Source organism: Ctenocephalides felis, unplaced genomic scaffold (assembly GCF_003426905.1).
Source record: "Ctenocephalides felis isolate EL2017-DRISC unplaced genomic scaffold, ASM342690v1 CF-g0.4_SCAFFOLD_00845, whole genome shotgun sequence".
Classification (NCBI taxonomy): domain Eukaryota; kingdom Metazoa; phylum Arthropoda; class Insecta; order Siphonaptera; family Pulicidae; genus Ctenocephalides; species Ctenocephalides felis.
In genome coordinates, this window is record NW_020536999.1 from 7456594 (window position 1) to 7477604 (window position 21011).

General features: G+C 30.1%; 2 protein-coding genes across 3 annotated transcripts in view; one reads left to right on the forward strand and one right to left on the reverse strand.

The window, feature by feature from the left end:
• The window catches only part of LOC113375913 (ubiquitin-like-conjugating enzyme ATG3), a 14000-nt gene extending 6575 nt beyond the window's left edge, over positions 1–7425 (reverse strand). The window contains exons 1-5 of one of the 2 annotated variants that reach the window (XM_026615863.1): positions 7250–7425; positions 7006–7194; positions 6820–6937; positions 5073–5200; positions 3140–3313 (exon numbers count right to left, since the gene is read on the reverse strand). In XM_026615863.1, the coding sequence (XP_026471648.1) occupies positions 3140–3313; positions 5073–5200; positions 6820–6937; positions 7006–7194; positions 7250–7321 (681 nt within the window). In that variant the 5' untranslated portion in view covers positions 7322–7425. Of the gene's footprint in view, positions 1–3139; positions 3314–5072; positions 5229–6811; positions 6938–7005; positions 7195–7249 lie in introns of both variants that reach the window. The other variant, XM_026615855.1, reaches the window with a different exon arrangement.
• A 5482-nt stretch (positions 7426–12907) lies between these two features.
• On the forward strand, positions 12908–20530 carry LOC113371800 (argininosuccinate synthase). Its single transcript, XM_026612356.1, has 7 exons — positions 12908–12985; positions 14257–14353; positions 14444–14533; positions 16528–16679; positions 18355–18500; positions 18596–18701; positions 20339–20530. Exons 1-7 carry the CDS (start codon positions 12908–12910, stop codon positions 20528–20530), a joined length of 861 nt encoding a protein of 286 aa, XP_026468141.1.
• The last annotated feature ends 481 nt before the right edge of the window (positions 20531–21011 follow it).

Sequence of the window (21011 nt, forward strand, 5' to 3'; positions counted from 1 at the left end):
TTTTATCAATTTGGAAGCATTTGAGCACTTGGTAGCAAAGAAAATTCTCAAAAAATGGCCATATTAAGAACCACCCTTATTTGTAGATATATATATTTATATAGTATAATAATAATAATAATTCACCATAAATTCACATGTGAAATTCTGAGTATAATCATATTCTATAGTAGGAATAACAGTTGCACAAACTTTAAAAATATAATAAGATACATGTGCACTCCCAATTCACCTCCACCTTCTTCGACGTTTGTATGATTTTTTTCATAACGACAGCATGCCTTCAATAAAATTATAAAGATGACATCTCAAGTGATTTTAGGTGTTTTAGTTTATTATTATTATTATTTACCTGCAAGGAGGCACTGATGCCATCGGTGGTCCTGATAAATTCGGATGGCTCTCCATGGTAACAGTTTTTTTGGCATGATCTTGACTAACGTCCTCATACATTTGTTCTACATTAAAGGCTTACGATTCTAAAAAGAAAGAAAGAATGTTATTAGGCCTATTATTTATTTATTTATTTATTTTGAATATATAGCCCACAGATTCCTTCCAAGAGGACTCAAAAATACAATTATTTTACATAATGAATAACAATTAAAATATATACAAAAGTACAATATATAGTTATTAACATAAAATGCTTAACATAAAATTACTTATAATGCAGAATGTAACAATATTATTTATAAACAGAATAAGATAAAATAATGAGATATTTGAAAAGAAAATAAAAAGGTTAACTTGTGCAGATGGAGATTATTTGATTAGGTGAAGTATTGTGGATATCTATTTCGTTATTAATTAAGTTAAAGTTAGAGGACATAAGTAAAATAGACGAATTTAAGAAAGAATTAGATTTAGGTGTAGGATAATTGAAAAATAATTGTGAACGCGTAGATAACCTAGGAACATCAAAGAATAGTTGATTAAGAATAAGAGGACAGTCTATAGAATTATTGCAAAGTTCAAATAAAAACATAATTGTACAGATAAATCGACGTGAGTCAAGGGAAGGAATGCCAAATTCTTTTGGTAAAGTGTTGTGGTCAAAACCACGTTCAGGGTAAATTTTATATGTTTTATAATAAAGATATTTCAGAAATTTTCGCTGAACCTTCTCTATCGCATCAGAGTTGTTGATTTGATGAGGATACCAAATAATCGAACCATATTCTAATTTTGAACGTACATTAGAATATTTAAATTGTTTATAATTTCTCAGTATCAAACCTAAAGATTTATGTCTTTATCAGTTATATGATCAGTGATAAACAAACCAAAATCAAATAGAACTCCTAAATCTGAAATTTTATTACATCTATCAATGCTGGTGTTAGAAATTTTATAATCAAAATGTATTAGAACGCGCTTATGTGAAAAACTGAGAATCTTGCACTTTGATATATTTAAATGTAATTTGTTACAGACACACCAAGAGTGGAAAGAGTCAAGTTGAGACTGTAATAATAAGCAGTCATCAATAGAATTTATTTTGAGATATAGTTTGAGATCATCTGCAAATAATAAATGTGGACACCTAATAATTTCAGATGTCATTAATAAAAATAATAAATAGTAGTGGACCAAGAATGGATCCCTGAGGAACACCTGAACTGATATTTTCGAAATTGCTCAAGAATCCATTAAGATAGACAAACTGTTTACGATTATGAAGATAACTCTTAAAAAAACTAGCTGTAAGTAGAATTCTGTCTTGAGGCAATTAAGGCATCGTGCCTTAAGGCAAATTGCTGGAACTTCCCGTACCGTAACGAAATGTTCAAGGAATACTGAATGTTTTCAAATAGATTATTATAAATATTGTAACATTGTCTAATATTTAGATTTATATAAACTGAATTGCAAAGTTCAAATTATTTGTTTAGAGTATATTAGCAATTTAGTCAGAATTAAAAATAAAATCTGAATTATTTTCGATATACACAAAACTAAAAAAAAAAAATTACAATTTTTTTCCCAAATCAATTATTTTGTTAAAACAAGGGCCGAAAATCGAAATTGAAAATTTTTGCATTTCTCGAAGTTTTGAAGGTTTCTGAACATTTTTAAGGCATATTTCAGAAACCAAATGGATGTGTGTGTGTGTTTTGTGTGTCCGCATTTTTTCGTCCACGTTTTCGGGCGCACGGATCAACCGATTTGAATGGTTCAAAAAACATTCGATTTCTATTGATAGGGAGATATGCTGATGCGTTTTTGGCAAAGGCAGGTCCAGCCGTTACGGAGATATGGAGCAAAGAGTGCAGAAAATAGAAATCGAGTTTTTGGAGAACGGATCATCCGATTTGTATGATTCAAAAAACATTCAGTTCGTAATGACGGGGAAAAGTGGTTATTAGTTTTTCGCAAAGGTAGGCCCGGCGGTTTTGGAGATACAGAGCTAAATGTAAAAAGTAGCAGAACTAAGCGTCCAATTCAAGTGATTCAGAGAACTTTCAGCTTGTTTTCAACAAAATAATTGCTTTTGGAGAAAAAAAAATTTTTTTCTAATTTTTTTTCAAAAAATATTTTTGTAATTTTGGATCAAAAATTCGAAAAATTGCCCAGGCTAAGCACAGTCTACGCGCCCAAGTGCTCTGGTACAAATGTTAACCCAAGTGCGTTTTGGGAAAAACTATTGAAAAATGTACAAAAGCCGCCAAGCTAAGCACAGTATAAGTGAAAATGTCGCACAGAATTGTTTGCAAATGCGTTTAGACTGTGTCTATACGGGAAGCACTTTTCAATTCTGTTCAAATTAGGCAACTTTTTTTTTATTAAATTGTTTTTTTCTTAAATTGAATTCAAAATGAAATGACGATTGTTAATGTTTCGGAGAAGAATTTATTTATGATTTACATTCGATTACAAGATAGCAAAAACAATGAAAGTTACAGTATTTGTAATAATATATTTGAAAACGTTGAAAATTTCTCGAATATTTCATTACGGTACGGGAAGTTCCAGCTATTTGCCTTAAGGCACGATGCCATACACCACTAGTTATAATATAATATTATCTAGCATATTTTTATTATGACCCTTTAACTATCTCTTTTGAACGTAAAAATCGAGAGAGAGAAGCGCCTATATGAATAGTATATGATCTTTTAATATTGTTTTATCTTACCTCATCATAGCCGACGACCCACAATCGTGGTGTCTGATAATATTTATCGTATGTGATGTGCAGGTCGTAAGTCCTGGTTTTTACAATAGTACTGCCTTCTTCATAATCGCCACTTTCTAAATTTTTCTTCTCTTTTTCTGGCAGTGCTGGTTTATTTTCAATTAAAGCTTCGGCCTAAAAGAAAATACACAGTGATAAAAATAATTAGATGTAATAATTCAAAATATACATTAATGGAGTGACAGTATTGATTGTAACTATCATGAAACTAGTGGAGTGTGTGGCATCGGTAAGGCAAATTGCTGGAACTTCTCGTACCGTAATAAAATATTCGTGGAATATGAAATGTTTTCAAATAGATTTTTATAAAAACTGTAACTTTCACTATTCGTATTTTATAGACATAATATAAGAGCTAATGAACAGGAACGACGACGATTTAAAAAAGAGTGCGCGTAAGGATCACACGCGGTTGAAGTAAAACTTATTTGCTACTGTATAAAGTAGCAAATTTAAGTTGAGTAAAAATAAATGCATCATATAAAAATTTTGAATAATGTTTATTAGTAATATGGTAACACTCGTGATGCACACATTTATTAGTGTCGTCAATCATTATACACATTTATATAATGATAATATGATAAATCATATATTTATGATTGCATTAAAAATATGTATAACATTTACAAACAATAATGTAATCAAAGTCGTACTTGAAATATGACATGATCGTTTTAAAGTAATTGCTGATTAATAAATTCTATAATATTCATTCACACAGTGGATTATATTAAACAACGCCTAAACAAATATTGTTTTTGCAAATTAACTCATCCTGTAACAATTGTGTTTGAAGAACTTCATGTAATTAAAATTAACATACATTCATTTACTGTTTGTGTTTTTTTACTTTTTCGGTGGCAATATAACCTCATTCCTTGAACAACTGTAATACCCGTCCTGCCTAACAAAATGAAGCCATACTTTTATATTTCTTTTATTTATCAAGCCCTGCACATAGCTTGATCTATGAATCATTTTCTTTTTTATGTGAACGTTAATGCAATGATCATCATCAATATTACGGTGTAATAAATTAACCATATTATTAATGTCAACAGGCACATTTATAATTTGGCCAAACATTCCAAATTGTCGATTTGCATGTCGCAATCGTCTAATTTGCATGAAACACAACCTAGGTGAAATTAACCTTTCAGATACAGTATCTAGTTTAGGTAGATAATTTGGTATAGGTGGAAATACAAACCCGTTATATTAACACAAAGTGGGAATTTTACCCGAATTTAATATCTTTCGACAAGTTTGACATCCAACCTGACTATTTGAATCATTATTAAAAAAAACATTATTAAGAATTTGTTTTTGAGCATCATTTGATATTTATAAGCCACACACAAAACATACATAGCAGCGCAGATTTTTTCTTAGTTTCATTATTTATTTGCGATCATTTGCACTACAATTATTTATGGGGGACGGGATAAAATATTCTTCCAATCCTGACATTTTTATTAACTCACGAAATATACTGCTAACCCATGTCGCGCCTAAAGAAGTTTTACTTCAAAAAATGTTTAGAGAATACTAGCTAAATACAAAACTCAAGTGAAAGTCGACACATTTTTTTTTTGTTTTTGACATATGATTTGATGTATTTTTTGTTTTGCTCGCAGACTAGATCGAATAATTGCGATAGCTGCGCTTACTAGCGTCGTAAGCGCGAATCATGCAAGCGACTACTTTACACCCATGTCGCGTCTAAAGAAGTTTTACTTCAAAAATGTCAAATATTGGCGATACGCACATACTTTTTTTCAAATTCAGTCTCATTCTATCCAGAATGACTTGAAACGTTGAGAAAGCATAAACTTCTCCTTCTACTACTATTATCTCAATTATAACTCACCGGATCGACATTGTCCAGCATGCCACTTTCTTCAAACTCTTCCATATCAATTGCATCACTTTCGTCATCCTCATTATGACCATCATCACTACCTTCTTTGTCATCTTTCATCATTTCCTTATCCATATCTCCAACCTCGCTGGATTCTTCATCTAACTAAAAAATAATAAAATAATAATATAAGTTGAATGTTATTAACTTCCCGTAGGGTAAGTTATAGTAATCGCAAAAAAATCGAAAAATAAAATTTTTATAAACTATCAATTATATTTTCAAATAAAAAACACTAAAAAAAATTGTGAAACAACATATGGATTTTTTTTTCTAATTATTATTTTCATATGACTGTTAATGTTAAAATACTTAATAATTAGTTAACTAAAAACTTATATTTTAAAAACACTTAAAAAATTGTGAAATAAAATATTTCCTTCATCAAAATACCTAAATATTTGTAAAAGAAAAAAACTTGTATTGTAAAAATACTTGAAAATAATAATAACTAGTGGGGTGTATGGCATCGTGCCTTAAGGCAAATTGCTGGAACTTCCCGTACCGTAACGAAATGTTGGAGGAATACTGAATGTTTTCAAATAGATTATTATAAATATTGTAACATTGTCTAATATTTATAAGAATTATATAAACTGAATTGCAAAGTTGAAATTATTTGTTTAAAGTACATTAGAACTATAGTCAGAATTAAAAATAAAATCTGAATTATTTTCGATATACAAAATTAAAAAAAAAAAAAAAAAAATTGGAACAAAATTTTTTTTTTCCAAAATCAATTATTTTGTTAAGCAAGCAGAAAGTTCTTTAAATCATTTAAATCGGACGCTTAGTTCTCTCAAAAACTGCCATTTTTTACATATTTAGCTCCATATCTTCGAAATGGCTGGGCCTGCCTTTGCCAAAAACTAATAAACACTTCTCCCAATCATTACTAATTGAATGTTTTTTAGATCATTCAAATCAGATACTCCGTTCTCTCAAAAAGTCGATTTCTATTTTCTGCACTCTTTGCTCCGTATCCCCGAAACGGCTGGACCTGCCTTTGTGAAAAACTAATCAGCTCTTTTCCCTATCGATAGGAATCGAATGTTTTTTGAACCATTCAAATCGGTTGATCCGTGCGCCCGAAAACGTGACTGGAAATTTGTATCCATACATACATACACACACACACACATCCATTTTTTCTGAGGTATGCCAAAATATTCAGAAACCTTCAAAACGTCGAGAAATGTAGAAATTTTCAATTCCGATTTTCGGCCCATTACAATAACTTACCCTATGGAAAGTTAAAAATGATAATGATAATAATAATAATAATAATAATAATATAAGACACTTAAATTTGTTAAAACATCATAGAATAACCTAAAATTTGTTAAATAAAATAATTATATTGTAAAAGCATTGTAAAGCTTATTAAAATACTTATTAAATTTTTAAAAAATACTTGCAACAAACAAACTAGTTATATTTAAAAATAATTAAAATTGACTAAATATAAATAAGTTTATAGTAAATAAATTAAATAATAAATAAATGTGTAATGAAATAGCTAATAATTAATTAAGGCTTCAGTCAATATTTTATAGGTTTAATATAATTATATTAAACCTATAAAATATTGACTTAAGTCTTATTATAATATTATTATACGACGGCTTGTAAAATAAATAAATAAATAAATAAATAAATAAATTAACTCAATAAATATTCAAGCTTACCCTAGAACTATCGAGTGTCATATCATTAACTTTATCCTCAAGCGTGGAGTCACAATGATGTGTATCGACCCATCCACCTTCAGAATCATCTTCCTCTAGCAACTTTTCTTCACCGCTGTACTCCATCTAAAACCAAAATTGTTAAAAAAAAAAATAGTGTGTGATATATTAAAATAACTGATTTCTGTCCTTACTTGTTTGCATCGTCTATAACAAGGAACATTTCTAGTTATCAAAAACTGTTTATCTTTGGGAAGATAATTCTTCGACTTATTGTCATCTCCAGATGCCCATTGCCAAGTGGGACAGTGGTGGACTAGATGTTCACCGGCTGCCACAAATTCTTCAGGTGTCAAGACTCCTGTTTCTCTAAACTTAGATTCCTAAAAATAACAATATGTATTTAAATCTTCAAAAAAATTGTAATTTTTATCTAACCTTTAAAATAGGTGTCAAATATTCGGCGACTCCCAAAGCGGTTCCTTTAACAGAATTAATGACGTTCTGCATGGCGCCTTTTTGGAAATATCTTGATTTATAATTAATCAACACTTGTTCATTGGGTTATATTCAGAACATTATTAATAACAAGAATTATTGGAAATATTCTTTTGTTTCGTATTGACAAATGACAGTTTGAAGTTTGACAGATGATAAAAGATAAATTGTTAAAAGTGTGGTGTGAACATCGTGCGGAATTGAAACTAGGAAATGGCGCGAATATTTGAAAACATAGAAATAGATAAATAAATACATAAATAAAAAAATCCGTATTATAAATATATATACATTATATATATATATATATATATACTAGATGACCCGACAAACGTTGTCTTGTACCAACGTCTACAATTTTTTAATATCCCTAACTAATATTTACCGTTTATCTAAAAATAAGAATTGTTTTTTAAATTACTCTTTACGCTAAAATTCATATACCTTTATAATATGAGCGATGTCAAATGTAGAATTGCTTTAAATAAAATTATGAGTCTCAATTCCCATAACTATATTGGAAATTGAAGTCTTTTAAACGGTATAACAAATTCAGAAAAAATTAATACATAGTATCCGCGGTAAAAAGTACAATATCACCTTGGATTTTTTCACCCAAAATAATTGCTCCAATAATGTTACCTATAATTTGTATAATCTTGTACCATATTTCAACTGGTTTTTAGTAATTATAATACCTGAATTGCATTTTTCTTAGTAATTATTAAATATACATTATTACCAGAGACACCCCTGGAGTCCACCTGGAGTTAACAGTTTATTATTAAAATTTGGCTTTTGAAACATTTCACTTATTTATTTTAGGCATCTTATGAGATTTATTTTATTGAGCAAATCATAGAGAGCAAAAAAAATTCTAGCACTTCATTAATAAACGTAACACTTTTAATTCATGTTGGATTATTTTAATTTAATTTTTATTATTCAAGATATCCTAAATTGCTTCTTAAACTTCTCCTAATTGATATCTTAAAGGCCGAATTATATGTATTTATTTTTACTTTCCCATTTGTTCCCAGTTGTTTTTGTCATTTTTTCCATTTATTTCTACGATCTAACTAGAACTCTAGAAATCAAAAAATCCTAACCACTTTTCCCCGTCATTACAAACGGAATGTTCTTTGGATAATACAAATTGGATGATCCGTTCTCTCAAAAACTCGATTTGTATTTTGTGCACTCTTTGCTCCGTATCTCCGTAACGGCCGGACCTGCTTTGCCAAAACTAATCAGCACATCTCCCTATCAATAGGGATTGAATGTTTTTTGAACCATTCAAATCTATTGGAAATTTGTATCCATACATACATACACACTCACACACACACACACACACATCCATTAGTTTATGCCCCTTAAAAATGTTCAAAAACCTTCAAAACGTCGAGAAATGCAAAAATTTTCATTTTCGATTTTCGGCCCATTACTACAACTACCCTACGGGAAGTTAAAAAATCAAAAACTGTCCGAAAGATTTTGGTAGGGTTTGAGTTTAATATAGACAAGTAAATATTACTAATGTACCACATTTTATTACTTCATTTAATTAATATTATATATTAAATTATATATATATATATATATATAATATATATATATATATATATTAATTAATATTATTATTAATAACATCATCAATCTTTTTTTATTATCATCCATTTTTTTATTATCATCTATTATTTATTTATGTTCTGGTCCCGGCCATTCCTCTCTGCAGTTGCCCAAGGGTCTGGTTTTTGGCCAGGAGGGCAATTTGTAGGCACGTCTATTATTATCCCTGAACCCTTCTTCTCAGATTTTGCATAATTAGATGTTTCTATTTGTGGCGGTCCATTCAAATAAATCACGATCTGAATCGGTTGATTCGACAATTGAGCAGATTCTGGCCCTTCGAGGGCCGGTCTTGCGCACACGAAATTAATCAGAATAAAAAAAAGTAGGGCGTGGATGGGTTTCATCCCTGGAAAGGATAAAACTTATAAAAGAAATTTATATTTACACTACTTGGACTGCTAGTCCAAACATAAAAGGGACTGTGTAACGTCACATGTCTGAGCGTAAACATTGCCGACGACAGTCGCGGACTCTCCCGATTGAGTAAATCTTACGCTCGACTAGCAGTCCATGTAATATAAGTCTATGATTTATATTTATATTACCACTTACTTGTTTCGTGATTTTCAACACCAAAAAAAATTAAACTTGGCAACAAATTGGGCAAAGTTGGGTATTTATAAGATGCTGATATCGATCAACAATAGTCATAAATTTACATTATATATTTATAATAATATAATTGGTTTGGTTTTGATTTTACGACTCCAATTTTATGATAAATTAAGGGGCACAACTAGTGTGAAATTTTCAAAAACGCGAATTTTCAATTTTTCATATTTCTATAGGTTATACCTTTAAAAATAACATACCATCAAAATTTTAAATCGATGTCTTAAATAGTTTTTGAGTCACAGCCATTTAAAGAGTATATATATTGCATGGTAGTATAACGATCATTTAATCTTTAAACGAGTTTTTCTCGAAACAGCGTTTTCCGAATTTGCTGCAGCGATTACTCAAAAACAAATTATCCGATCACCATCGAATTTTTATTGCTTGTTCTATATATAGTTCTCCGTAAAATGACCTATCTATTTTTTGATCGGATCAAAAATCGAATTTTGGCAGTCCAAAAACGACCAAAATTTTGGGTAAAATTCGACTTTTTTTTAGAAACGCCGTCATTTTGTCAATTTTTGATTTTTTATCTTTATCGTAGTTCATTTTACAGACAATATTATCTAGTTTAACAAGAATTTTTTTTTTTAAATTCCATCCATGTAGGAGGCTGGAATCACTGCAGCAGTGAAGGGCCTTTTTTGTCGCGCCGATAACTTAAAAAATATTTAATTTTTTTCTTCGAAACTTTTACTATGTATTCCTAAAACATGTATGAATATATTCCTAAAATTTTGAAATGATTGATAAAGTAGTTTTTTTAATATAAATTTCCAAAAATCACATTTTTTTAGGCGGTTACACTAGTTGTGCCCCTTAAATGCATAAAATTCCAGGACATTTTCCTCATATATTTTCAAATAATCAATGTAAAGGAAATATCTTGTGGTGCAAAATTTGTAACTTATACCCTAAAATAATATGTTAAATGAATAATTATAATTTAAGTATTAATGAATAATTATTTTAGTTGCTCCCTGTTAATTGGATTAATAAGATGGAATTTTTATGAAGCCATAAAAATTATTGAATAGTTTATGCCGAGATTATAAATTGACCATTGAATTTTTTTATGGGTTCCAATTATTTGCATAAATATCATTTATTCAATAAATGAATCCAATTTATTTTTTAGACAAAGGATATAATTTGCTTTTGTCATAAATTGAATTGTGTGTATCGTGCCTTAAGGCAAATTGCTAGAACTTCCCGTACCGTAATAAAATATTCGAAGAATATTAAATGTTTTTAAATAGATTATTATAAGAATTGTATAAACTGAATTGCAAAGTTAAAATTATTTATTTAAGTCTATAAGTAATATAATAGTCCAGTCATTATAGTAAGTTCGCCTCGGCATTCGAGTCTGTAAATACTTGTATATTGACATTTAAAAGTTGTCTCAAAACCTACATATGGTATTGACTCCCTACTATATGTAGGTTTTGAGACAACTTTAGGGTGTCTCGAATTCCGAGATTCTTACGTAATTTAAGCTTAAATGAATGAAAATGACTATAAAACTTCAGCCAGAATAGAAATTAAAATCCGAATTATTCTCGATATACTAAAAATAATTCGAAACTAGTGGTGTATGGCTTCGTGCCTTAAGGCAAATTGTTGGAACTTCCCGTACCGTAATGAAATATTCGAGAAATTTTAAACGTTCTCGAATACATTATTACAAATACTTTAATTTCCATTATTTTTGCTATCTTGTTTGTTTTATCTGAGCAAATCAAATGTAAATCATAAATAAATTTATCTCCAGAACATTAACAATCGTCATTCCATTTCAAATTCAATTTCAAAAAAAAAATAGTTGCCTAATTTACATAAAATTAAAAAAAGTGCTATATAGTCACAGTCTAAACGCATTTGCAAATAATTTTGTGCAACATTTTCACTTATACTGTGCTTAGCTTGGCGTCATTTTCACATTTTTCAATAGTTTTCACAAAATTGGAAAAGTGCTGCTTTATATAAACAGTCTAAACGCACTTGAGTAAACATTTGTACCAGAGTGACGCTTAGACTGTGCTTAGCCTGGGTAATTTTTTGAGCTTTTAATCCAAAATTACAAAAATATTTTTTGAAAAAAAAATTAGAAACAAAATTTTTATTTGCATAAGCAATTATTTTGTTGAAACAAGCAGAAAGTTTTTTAGATCATTAAGAATTAAGAATTAAAAAATAAAAAGTTGAAAATTGTAAAATCTGGCAGCTGATGAAGTGGGTGGAAATCTTGACATGATTTCAGCCCTCCTAGTCATCGGAAATAAAAGAAATAAAAATATTATGAATCTACAATGTCGCAATCGCCCGAACTAGCGATGAGTAAAAAAAATGTTTTTTTACAAATTGGCGACTGTTTGAAAAAAAAGTGTTTTTTTTTTACTGTTTTTTGAGTTCCTCGAATTTTTTAAAAGTAGTAAAAATTGGAATTTGGGGATAATTCTAGTTCGGGCTATAGATAGGTCTATAAACAAGACTCTCTGAACATTTCAAGTGAATCGGTCGAGTAGAACTCGAGAAATCGTGACAAGAGTACTGAAAAAGTCTGTTCTGAAAAAAACGCATTTAAAGTTTTGCGTGACGCCAAATCAGTATGGAGACCGAGTCAGTAAAATGACTATATCTCCGAAAATAATTAAAAATTTCAAAAACCTTCACGTACCCATATTCTTAGATAGTTAAACTTTGAAACTATGAAATAAAAAAAAAAATCGATTTTTGTGAATTTATACACTAGAATACCCCCTTAAAGACTGAAGCCTACAAAGTTTTACACTGTTCTGCTAATTGCAAAGAAACGGCTCGGCTGATCCTCGACAAACGCAAGTCCCTATCGAGATACATCGAATGGATTTAAAATTTTTGAAATCGGTCCAACCGTTTTTGAGAAAACGTCGATGAAAGGTCAAAAATCGGTCCACACATACTTTTTCCCATTCGATTCAGAATGGCTTGAAACATCGAGAAAACATAAAATTTGCGAATCGGATTTTTTAGCGAAGACATAAACCTTTCATTCGGGTTCTTAATTATAATCACAAGTCCATCTCTTCTGTTGGGGGTCAAGTGTTAAAACTATTTGGCGATAACATTTAAATATCTATTACATAAACCAATTAAATAATATTATACGTCAAATACTTTTAAACAAACAATTTTTTATAAAAATCTGGAGTGTTTTTCTCAAAAATTATCAATCTAGTCATAAGAGTACAAATAAACTAACAAGAAGTTCAAATTACTAAGAGGAGTAATTTGTTTTGGATATTTTATGTTAATAATTATTAATATTAGTTTTAATAGTGTAATATATTTTATTATTAAACTATGTCTTCGAGCAAAGTAGTTTTGGCTTATTCCGGCGGTTTGGATACAAGTTGTATCCTAAAATGGCTTTTGGATCAGGTGAGATAATTAAATTATATATTATATATAAAATTCTTCTGTACGGGTGTAAAATTTGATACTTCTCCTAAACGGTTATTCGGATTTTGATAATTCTTTTTAGAGTTTGTCAAGGAAAATTTTTAAGATTTAATGACCGATAAAACTAGAGTGATATTGTAGAAATAAATGGCAAAAATTACAAAAAACACTTATCATTGACATTGACATGTCAATGCAATGCCGAAAATAGAAATTGAAAATTTTTACATTTCTCGACGTTTTTAAGGTTTCTGAACATTTTGGCATACCTCAGAAAAAATGGATGTGTGTGTGTATAGATACAAATTTCCAGTCACGTTTTTGGGCGCACGGATCAACCGATTTGAATGGTTCAAAAAACATTCGATGCCTATTGACAGGGAAATGTGCTGATTAGTTTTTGGCAAAGGCAGGACCAGCAGTTACGGAGATAAAGAGCAAATAGTGCAGAAAGTACAAATCGAGTTTTTGAGAGAACGGAGTATCGGACTTGAATGATCTAAAAAATATTCAATTTGTAATGATTGGGAGAAGAGGTGATTCGTTTTTGGCAAAGACAGGTCCCAACATTTCGAAGACACAGGGCTAAATGTGCAAAAAATGGCAGTTTTTGAGAGAACTAAGCGTCCGATTTGAATGATATAAAAAACTTTCTGCTTGTTTTGACAAAACAATTGCTTTTGAGGATAAAAAAATATTACATCTTTTTTTATTCTCTATAAAATATTTTTGTCATTTTAGATTAAAAATTCAAAAAAATATCCAGGCTAAGCACGGTCTAAGCGCCACCCTGGTACAAATGTTTACCCAAGTGCGTTTAGACTTTTCCAATTTTGTGAAAACTATTAAAAAATGTGAAAATGTCGCCAAGCTGAGCACAGTATAAGTGAAAATGTCGCACAAAATTATTTGCAAATGCGTTTAGACTGTGACTATACAGCACTTTTTTTAATTTTGTGTAAATTATTAATTAGGCAACTATTTTTTTGAAAATGAATTCGGAATGGAAAATGACTATTGTTAATAATGTTCTGGAGATAAATTGATTTATGATTTATGATTTACATTTGATTTGCTCAGATATAACAAGATAGTAAAAATAATGAAAGTTACAGAATTTGTAATAATATATTAGAAACCGTTTAAAATTTCTCGAATATTTCATTACGGTACGGGAAGTTCCAGCAATTAGCCTTTAGGCACGATGCCATACACCACTAGTTAAATTATTGTTTATTAATTTTTTCAAGGGCTACGATGTTTATTGCTATATGGCTGATGTTGGCCAAGACGAAGACTTCGAAGCTGCCAAAATCAAGGCCAGAAATATTGGAGCAAAAGAAGTAAGTTGAATAAATAAATTACCGTAAAAAAATAAAAACAAATTATGAAAAAGATCATAATTATTTATATCTTTTATTATTTTTGTTCAGGTAGTCGTCGACGATTTAAAAAAAGACTTCATCGAGAATTACGTATGGCCAGCTGTGAAAATGGGATTGATTTACGAAGGAAGATATTTATTAGGTGAATATAACAAACAAACTAGTCGGTATTTTGCCTTGAGGCAAGTTACATGAACTTCCCGATATGTGTAAATAATCGACTTAATTAATAAAATATAAATTAACTTATGAGCGATTAAAAGTATTCCGAGTTGATTCATTACACATCATTGAAAACGAACGAACACGTTAACTCGGAGTATTTTCTAAAAGCAAATTTTCACTTCAATAATTTTTATAATTGAACCAGTTTCCGTAGGACTTTATTGGTTTAGTATGTTCATTAAAACCAAGTACTCTATCGTTATACCAAGTAAGTCGTCTAATTTTAATTTAAAAAAACGTCAGAAAAAACCACTCATTTTCTCAAACTTTGATGAATTTTTAAAATTAACTACTTGTCGTAAGGCCGTAATAATTCAGTAAGTTTTATAAGACCATGATATATATTACCAAAAAAAGTTTCATAACAAAACAAGTGTAAAGTTGTGGTTTTAAAGGAACTTTCTGATGAGCAAACTGAAACAAGAGTTCAAGAAACTCTAACACTGTGCAATTTCGTGACATTTTTTTACATTTACTCGAATAACTCCAGGACACCTCTTTTGAATTAGCTTAGCAGAAACTAGATAAGATTTACTACATATTTTCATGCAAAAATTAATATAGTCTAGAATGAAAATTTTGTATAAATCGTCTTTGAACTCGCCCTTATATATTGCCCCATGTTTTCCATATATGAGTTCGGGATTTTTTTCACATTTTGTTAAATATCTCGAAAACTTGTCTCAGGACACTTTTTGTTAATTAGCCTGACAGAACCTAAATAAAATTCAATAATATTCTATATAAATTATCTTACATATTTTCATACAAAATTTTTCATGAATCTCATGTGAACTCGCCCTTATATATTGTCTTATGTTTGTTATATAGGATTTGGGACATGGTTTTAACATTTTGTTAAAAAACATAAAAACTTTGTTTCGCACACGCTTATTTTGCTCAAAATTCATATAAACTGTCTTATACACTTTTATACAAAATTTTGTATAAATCCAATGTAAACTCGATCTTATCTATTGTCCCAAGTTTACCATACAATAATTCGGACATTTTTTCACATTTTTAAAAGTGACTAAAAAATTTTGTTCAAGACACTTTTCTTTCATTTATTGTAGCTGAAACTAGATAAAATATACTAAAATTCTGTATAAACAGTCTTATACACTTTCATACAAAATTTTGTATAAATCTAATGTAAACTTACTCTTATATAATGTCCCAAGTTTGCCACACAAGCATTCTAGGCATTTTTATACATTTTGTTGAATAACTCGAAAACTTTGTATCGAGCACTCTTTTTCAGTTAGCTTAGCAGAAACTAGATATAATTTACTAAAATTCTATATAAACTGTTTTTTACACTTTGATACAAAAATTTTGTATAAATCCGATGTAAACCCGACCTTATATATTGTCCTAACTTTGTCATTCAAGAATTCGTGATATTTTTTTGCATTTTCTTGAATGACTCGAAAATTTTATTCAGAATAAGCTTTTTTCGTTAGCTTAGCAGAAACTAGATGAAATTTAACACATTTCCCTATAAACAGTTTTTGATGTTTTAAAATCGATTCGGTAGATGAGCATAAATGTGGATGGAAGGTTTAACACTTTTTTTCAAATTACAAAGAAACGGCTCGGCCGATCGTCGCACAAAACTGACAAACGATAGTCCTCATTGAGATACATCGAATGGCTTCTAAATTTCTGAAATAGGTCCAGCCGTTTTTGAAAAAACGTCGATTTACCGTCGCAAAAAATTTGTTCACACACACACACACACACACATCTTTTCCCTTAAATTTGGTCTCATTCGATTCAGAATGGCTTGAAACGTCGAGAAAACAAATTTAGCGAATCGGATTTTTTGATGAAAACATAAACTTCTCCTTCGGGAAGTTAAATAAATAACACTTAGTATTTTTATTCCACGATTAAATATTATTCCAGGTACTTCTTTGGCACGTCCTTGCATTAGTGTAGGACTGATGAAAGCCGCCAAAAAAATTGGCGCGACTTATATCTCTCATGGTGCAACCGGAAAAGGAAACGACCAAGTTAGATTCGAATTGAGTTGCTACGCCCTTTGCCCTTCAATACAGGTAAATATAATAGAAACTTCATCAACGATATAAATCTCTCATATTATGACTAATCTTCTTATATATAAAAATGGAGCTCTCCATCAAATGATTCGGTAAAACTCGAAAACGGCTAAACCGATTTGGCCAGTCTTTGTCTTGAAAAACTCGTTCCAATCAGTAGGTTATCGGAAAGGTGAGATATTATTTCAAAATTGCGTAGAAACTTTACATTTTTAATTTAAACATTTTTGTATAAGCGTAATTTGAATAAAACAATGGACGGTGGCTAATACGTCAAATGTCAAACGTTTTTCACAGATGATGTTGAATTACGTTTAATAGGATGTTTTACGCAAATACTATTTAATTATGATAAATTTGTAGTAAGTAGTTTTGTTTGTAGTTTTATTTATATAGAAAAACGTTAGTAAACGGGCCGCTAAGTGTTACTAGAGACTCAAAATATCAACTTTTTTGAAATGATGCACTTTTTGGCATATTTATCTCAAACACGGTGCTCTGAGAGATCTCATTTGTATAATTATATATTTATTGGTATTTATAAAACATTATTTATAAAATATTGTTTTCATTTATGTTATTTCAATTCAGAACCTAAATTTGGTATCGATCAAAGGGACATTTTGTTGAACAACCTTTACCCACTTATAATTTTCCATAATTTATCGAAGAATTGATAGTAATATATGAAGGTTCGGGGTTAAAAAGTTAAGCATTGTTCAAAAGCAATATTTGAATGTAAAGGGAAAAAGATGTGTAACCAGCTATAACCTTGATTCTTATTACTTTGATATCGGGAGATAAACGGTAGTCTTTAAACATTCATAATAAAAGTATTTTTTCCGTTGTTAGTTTTTTGGCATTAGCTAAAAATGTAATAACATTTTGTAATACAATTTTGTAAAACACCTAAAAAATTAAAATAAGACATTTAAACTATTTGCATATGGGCGTTTAATATAGCCGTTGCAAGTTACATTGTTGTCATTTCTACAATGATGAAGTAGTTGGCAGTTTTACTGAACGTAGTCAGATAACTGTTCGTTTGAAATGTGTTATTTGTTGTGATATAATTGGTTTGATTTTCATTTTTCAGGTTCTGAATTTAAATAACATAAATAAAAAATAATATAACCTACAAAATGTTTTATAAATACCAATGAGTATATAATTATACAATTGAGATCTTTCAGAGCACCGTGTTTGAGAAAAATATGCCAAAAAGTGCATTTTCATATTAACATTTCAAAAAAGTTGATATTTTGAGTTTCTAGTAACACTTGCCGTCTGTTTCCTAACTTTTTGTATATAAATAAAACTACAAACAAAACTACTTACTACAAATTCATCATAATTAAATAACTAGCGTAAAACATCCTATTAAACGTAATTAAACATCATCTGTCAAAAACGTTTGACATTTGACGTATTAGCCACCGCCCATTGTTTTATTTAAATAACGCTTCTACAAAAATTTTCAAATTAAAAATGTAAAGTTTCTACGCGACTTTGCAATAATATCTCACCTTTCCGACAACCTACTGATTGGCACGAATTTTTTAAGATTAAGACTGGCCAAATCGGTTTAGCCGTTTTCGAGTTTTACCGAATCATTTGATAGAAAGCTCCATTTTTATATATAAGATAAATCTATTATTACTACTATTTATAGGTTATAGCGCCCTGGAGAGATCCCGAATTTACGACCAGGTTCCAAGGACGAAACGATCTTCTGGAGTACGCCAAAAAGAACAAGATTCCAGTTTCGGCAAGTCCGAAAGCACCTTGGTCGATGGACGCCAATATGATGCATGTCAGGTATTGGAATGTAATGTTACTAGGTGTTTGTGGCATTTTGCCTTGAAAGAATTGAGTTAACAGAAATTGAGATTTATAAGATTTATTTTATCCAGTTACGAGTCCGGAATTCTAGAAGATCCCGCCCTATCAGCTCCTGCAGATTTGTATTCGATGACAAAGAATCCAGAGAGCACACCAAACACACCAGCGAGAATTGAAGTAAAAATTGATAATAAAATATTATATATATATATATATATATATATATATAATACTCGTAAGTCGGGTTTTCCTTCCTGACGAAATAACTCCAGAACGCACGAACCGATTTCGACAAATTTGCATTCGTTGGAAAGGTCTCGGGCTCCTCAAGGTTTATAGCTAAGAAAATTAATGGTGCATGGCATCGTGCCCTAATGCAAATTGCTAGAACTACACGCACAGTAATTAAAAATTCGAGTAATGACATTAGTGAGAATTATCAGAATTATGCTTGGTTAAGGGGCACAACTAGTGTAACCGCCTAAAAAGGTGTTTTTGGGAATTTATATTAAAAAAACTACTTTATCAATCATTTCAAAATTTTAGGAATATAATCATACATGTTTTAAGAATACATAGCAAAATTTTTGAAGAAAAAAATATTTTTTAAGTTATCGTCGATCTCCAACGGCGCGACAAAAACAAGGCCCTTCACTGCTGCAGTGATTCCGACCTTATACGTGGATGAAATTAAAAAAAAATTCTCGTTAAACTAGAGAATATTGTCTGTAAAATGAACTACGATGAAGAAAAAAAATCAAAAATTGACAAAATGACGGCGTTTTTTTTTTAAAAAAAGTCGAATTTTACCCAAAATTTCGGTCGTTTTTGGACTGCCAAAATTCCATTTTTGATCCGATCAAAAAATCGTTAGTTCATTTTACGGAGAACTATATACAGAACATGTAAAAAAAATTGATGGTGATCGGATCATTTGTTTTTAAGTAATCGCTGCAGCAAATTCGGAAAATTCTGTTTCGAGAAAAACGCGTTTAAAGATTAAATGATCGTTATACTATATATATACTATATATATACTCTTTAAATGGCTGTGACTCAAAAACTATTTAAGATGTCGATTTAAAATTTTGGTATGTTATTTTTAAAGGTATAACCTATCGAAATATGGAAAAATTGAAATTTTGATTTTTTGAAAATTTCACACTAGTTGTGCCCCTTAAGTCAACGAGCAATTCTTGCAAGAATAATGATGTACACGCACTGAAATTTCACCATTCAATCAAAAATTGCTGGCGATTTGGTGACATACCAATGATTCCGACTGGTCTTCCGTTTGACTTCAAACGATTGCAATTTTCAGTTTGCCTTGCGTTCGCAATAACAAGTCTCAAGGCCAATCGCTTAGTGTTTGCGGGATAATTTTCAATTAGATTATTCAGAAGATCATTGTTTTTCACATGGGCAGTTATACGTTGCCTGTTTACGAGTTGGAAAACCATCCGCTTTGTTCGTGTTCGTCAGACCAAAAAACAAAAAATGTGGTTTACCAAAGAGCAATTCAATGAAACGGATAATTTGCGGATTCACTTTTGTTTTCTTAGAGAAGTTCAACTAAAAAACACTTCATTTTTGTAATCGATATAAATTCATTACTGGTGTATAATAAAATCAAATCTTTCCTTTTCATATATAAAACAAACAAAAAATTTCTTCATCTTTCTCACGAAACCATCCGGTGGCGAAACGGAGTTCGCTAGTATATATATATACTAGCGGGTTTGCTAGTATATATATATATATATATATATATATATATGTATGTATAAAATACTTTTCGGATTTTTTATCTGCAGGTTCGTTTCCGGCACGGTCTACCAGTTGGTGTACGCGATTTGACAACAAAGCAAACTGCTTCGGCGAAGGAAATTGCTGAACCGGTTCAAATTTTCCAGTTTTTGAACAAACTGGCAGGCGAACACGGAGTGGGAAGGATCGATATTGTGGAAAATAGATTCATCGGACTTAAGGTAAAAAGACAGATGTAACATGTCTACTTGCCTTAAAATAAATTTAATCAATTTTTCTTCCCATTATTACGAGTAAAATGTTAGTTGAATCATTCTAATCGGGTGCTCCCTTTTCTCAAAAACTGAATTTTCATTTATGCATCTTTTTTTCCAATTTCCTAAACCACTGATCCTGTCTTTTAAAAAACTAATCAAAAACTGATGAGCAAATAAGATATTTTTAAGAAAAGGAACTATACGGACGAGTAAACTAAAATTGGTCAAGAAATTTTGTAGAACAAGGACTCTACTGACGAACAAAGTGAAATTTTACAAGACATTTTGAAGAAAAAGAACTCTACTGACGAGCAAATAAGGTTTTTGAAAAAAGGGACTCCACTGACGAGCAAACTGAAATTTTACAAGAAATTTTGAAGAAAAAGGACTCTACTGACGAGCAAATAAGGTATTTTGAAAAAAAAACTCTACTGACGAGCAAAGTGAAATTTTACAAGACATT

What these genes read in the sequence shown, in the direction of transcription:
- LOC113371800 (XM_026612356.1), top strand. Translation starts at nt 12,908, where the DNA reads ATGTCTTCGAGCAAAGTAGTTTTGGCTTATTCCGGCGGTTTGGATACA. An exon ending in TATTGGAGCAAAAGAAGTAA is followed by an intron (nt 14,354 to 14,443) that starts GTTGAATAAATA and finishes TTGTTCAGGTAG; the next exon opens with TCGTCGACGATTTAAAAAAA. An exon ending in CGAAGGAAGATATTTATTAG is followed by an intron (nt 14,534 to 16,527) that starts GTGAATATAACA and finishes ATATTATTCCAG; the next exon opens with GTACTTCTTTGGCACGTCCT.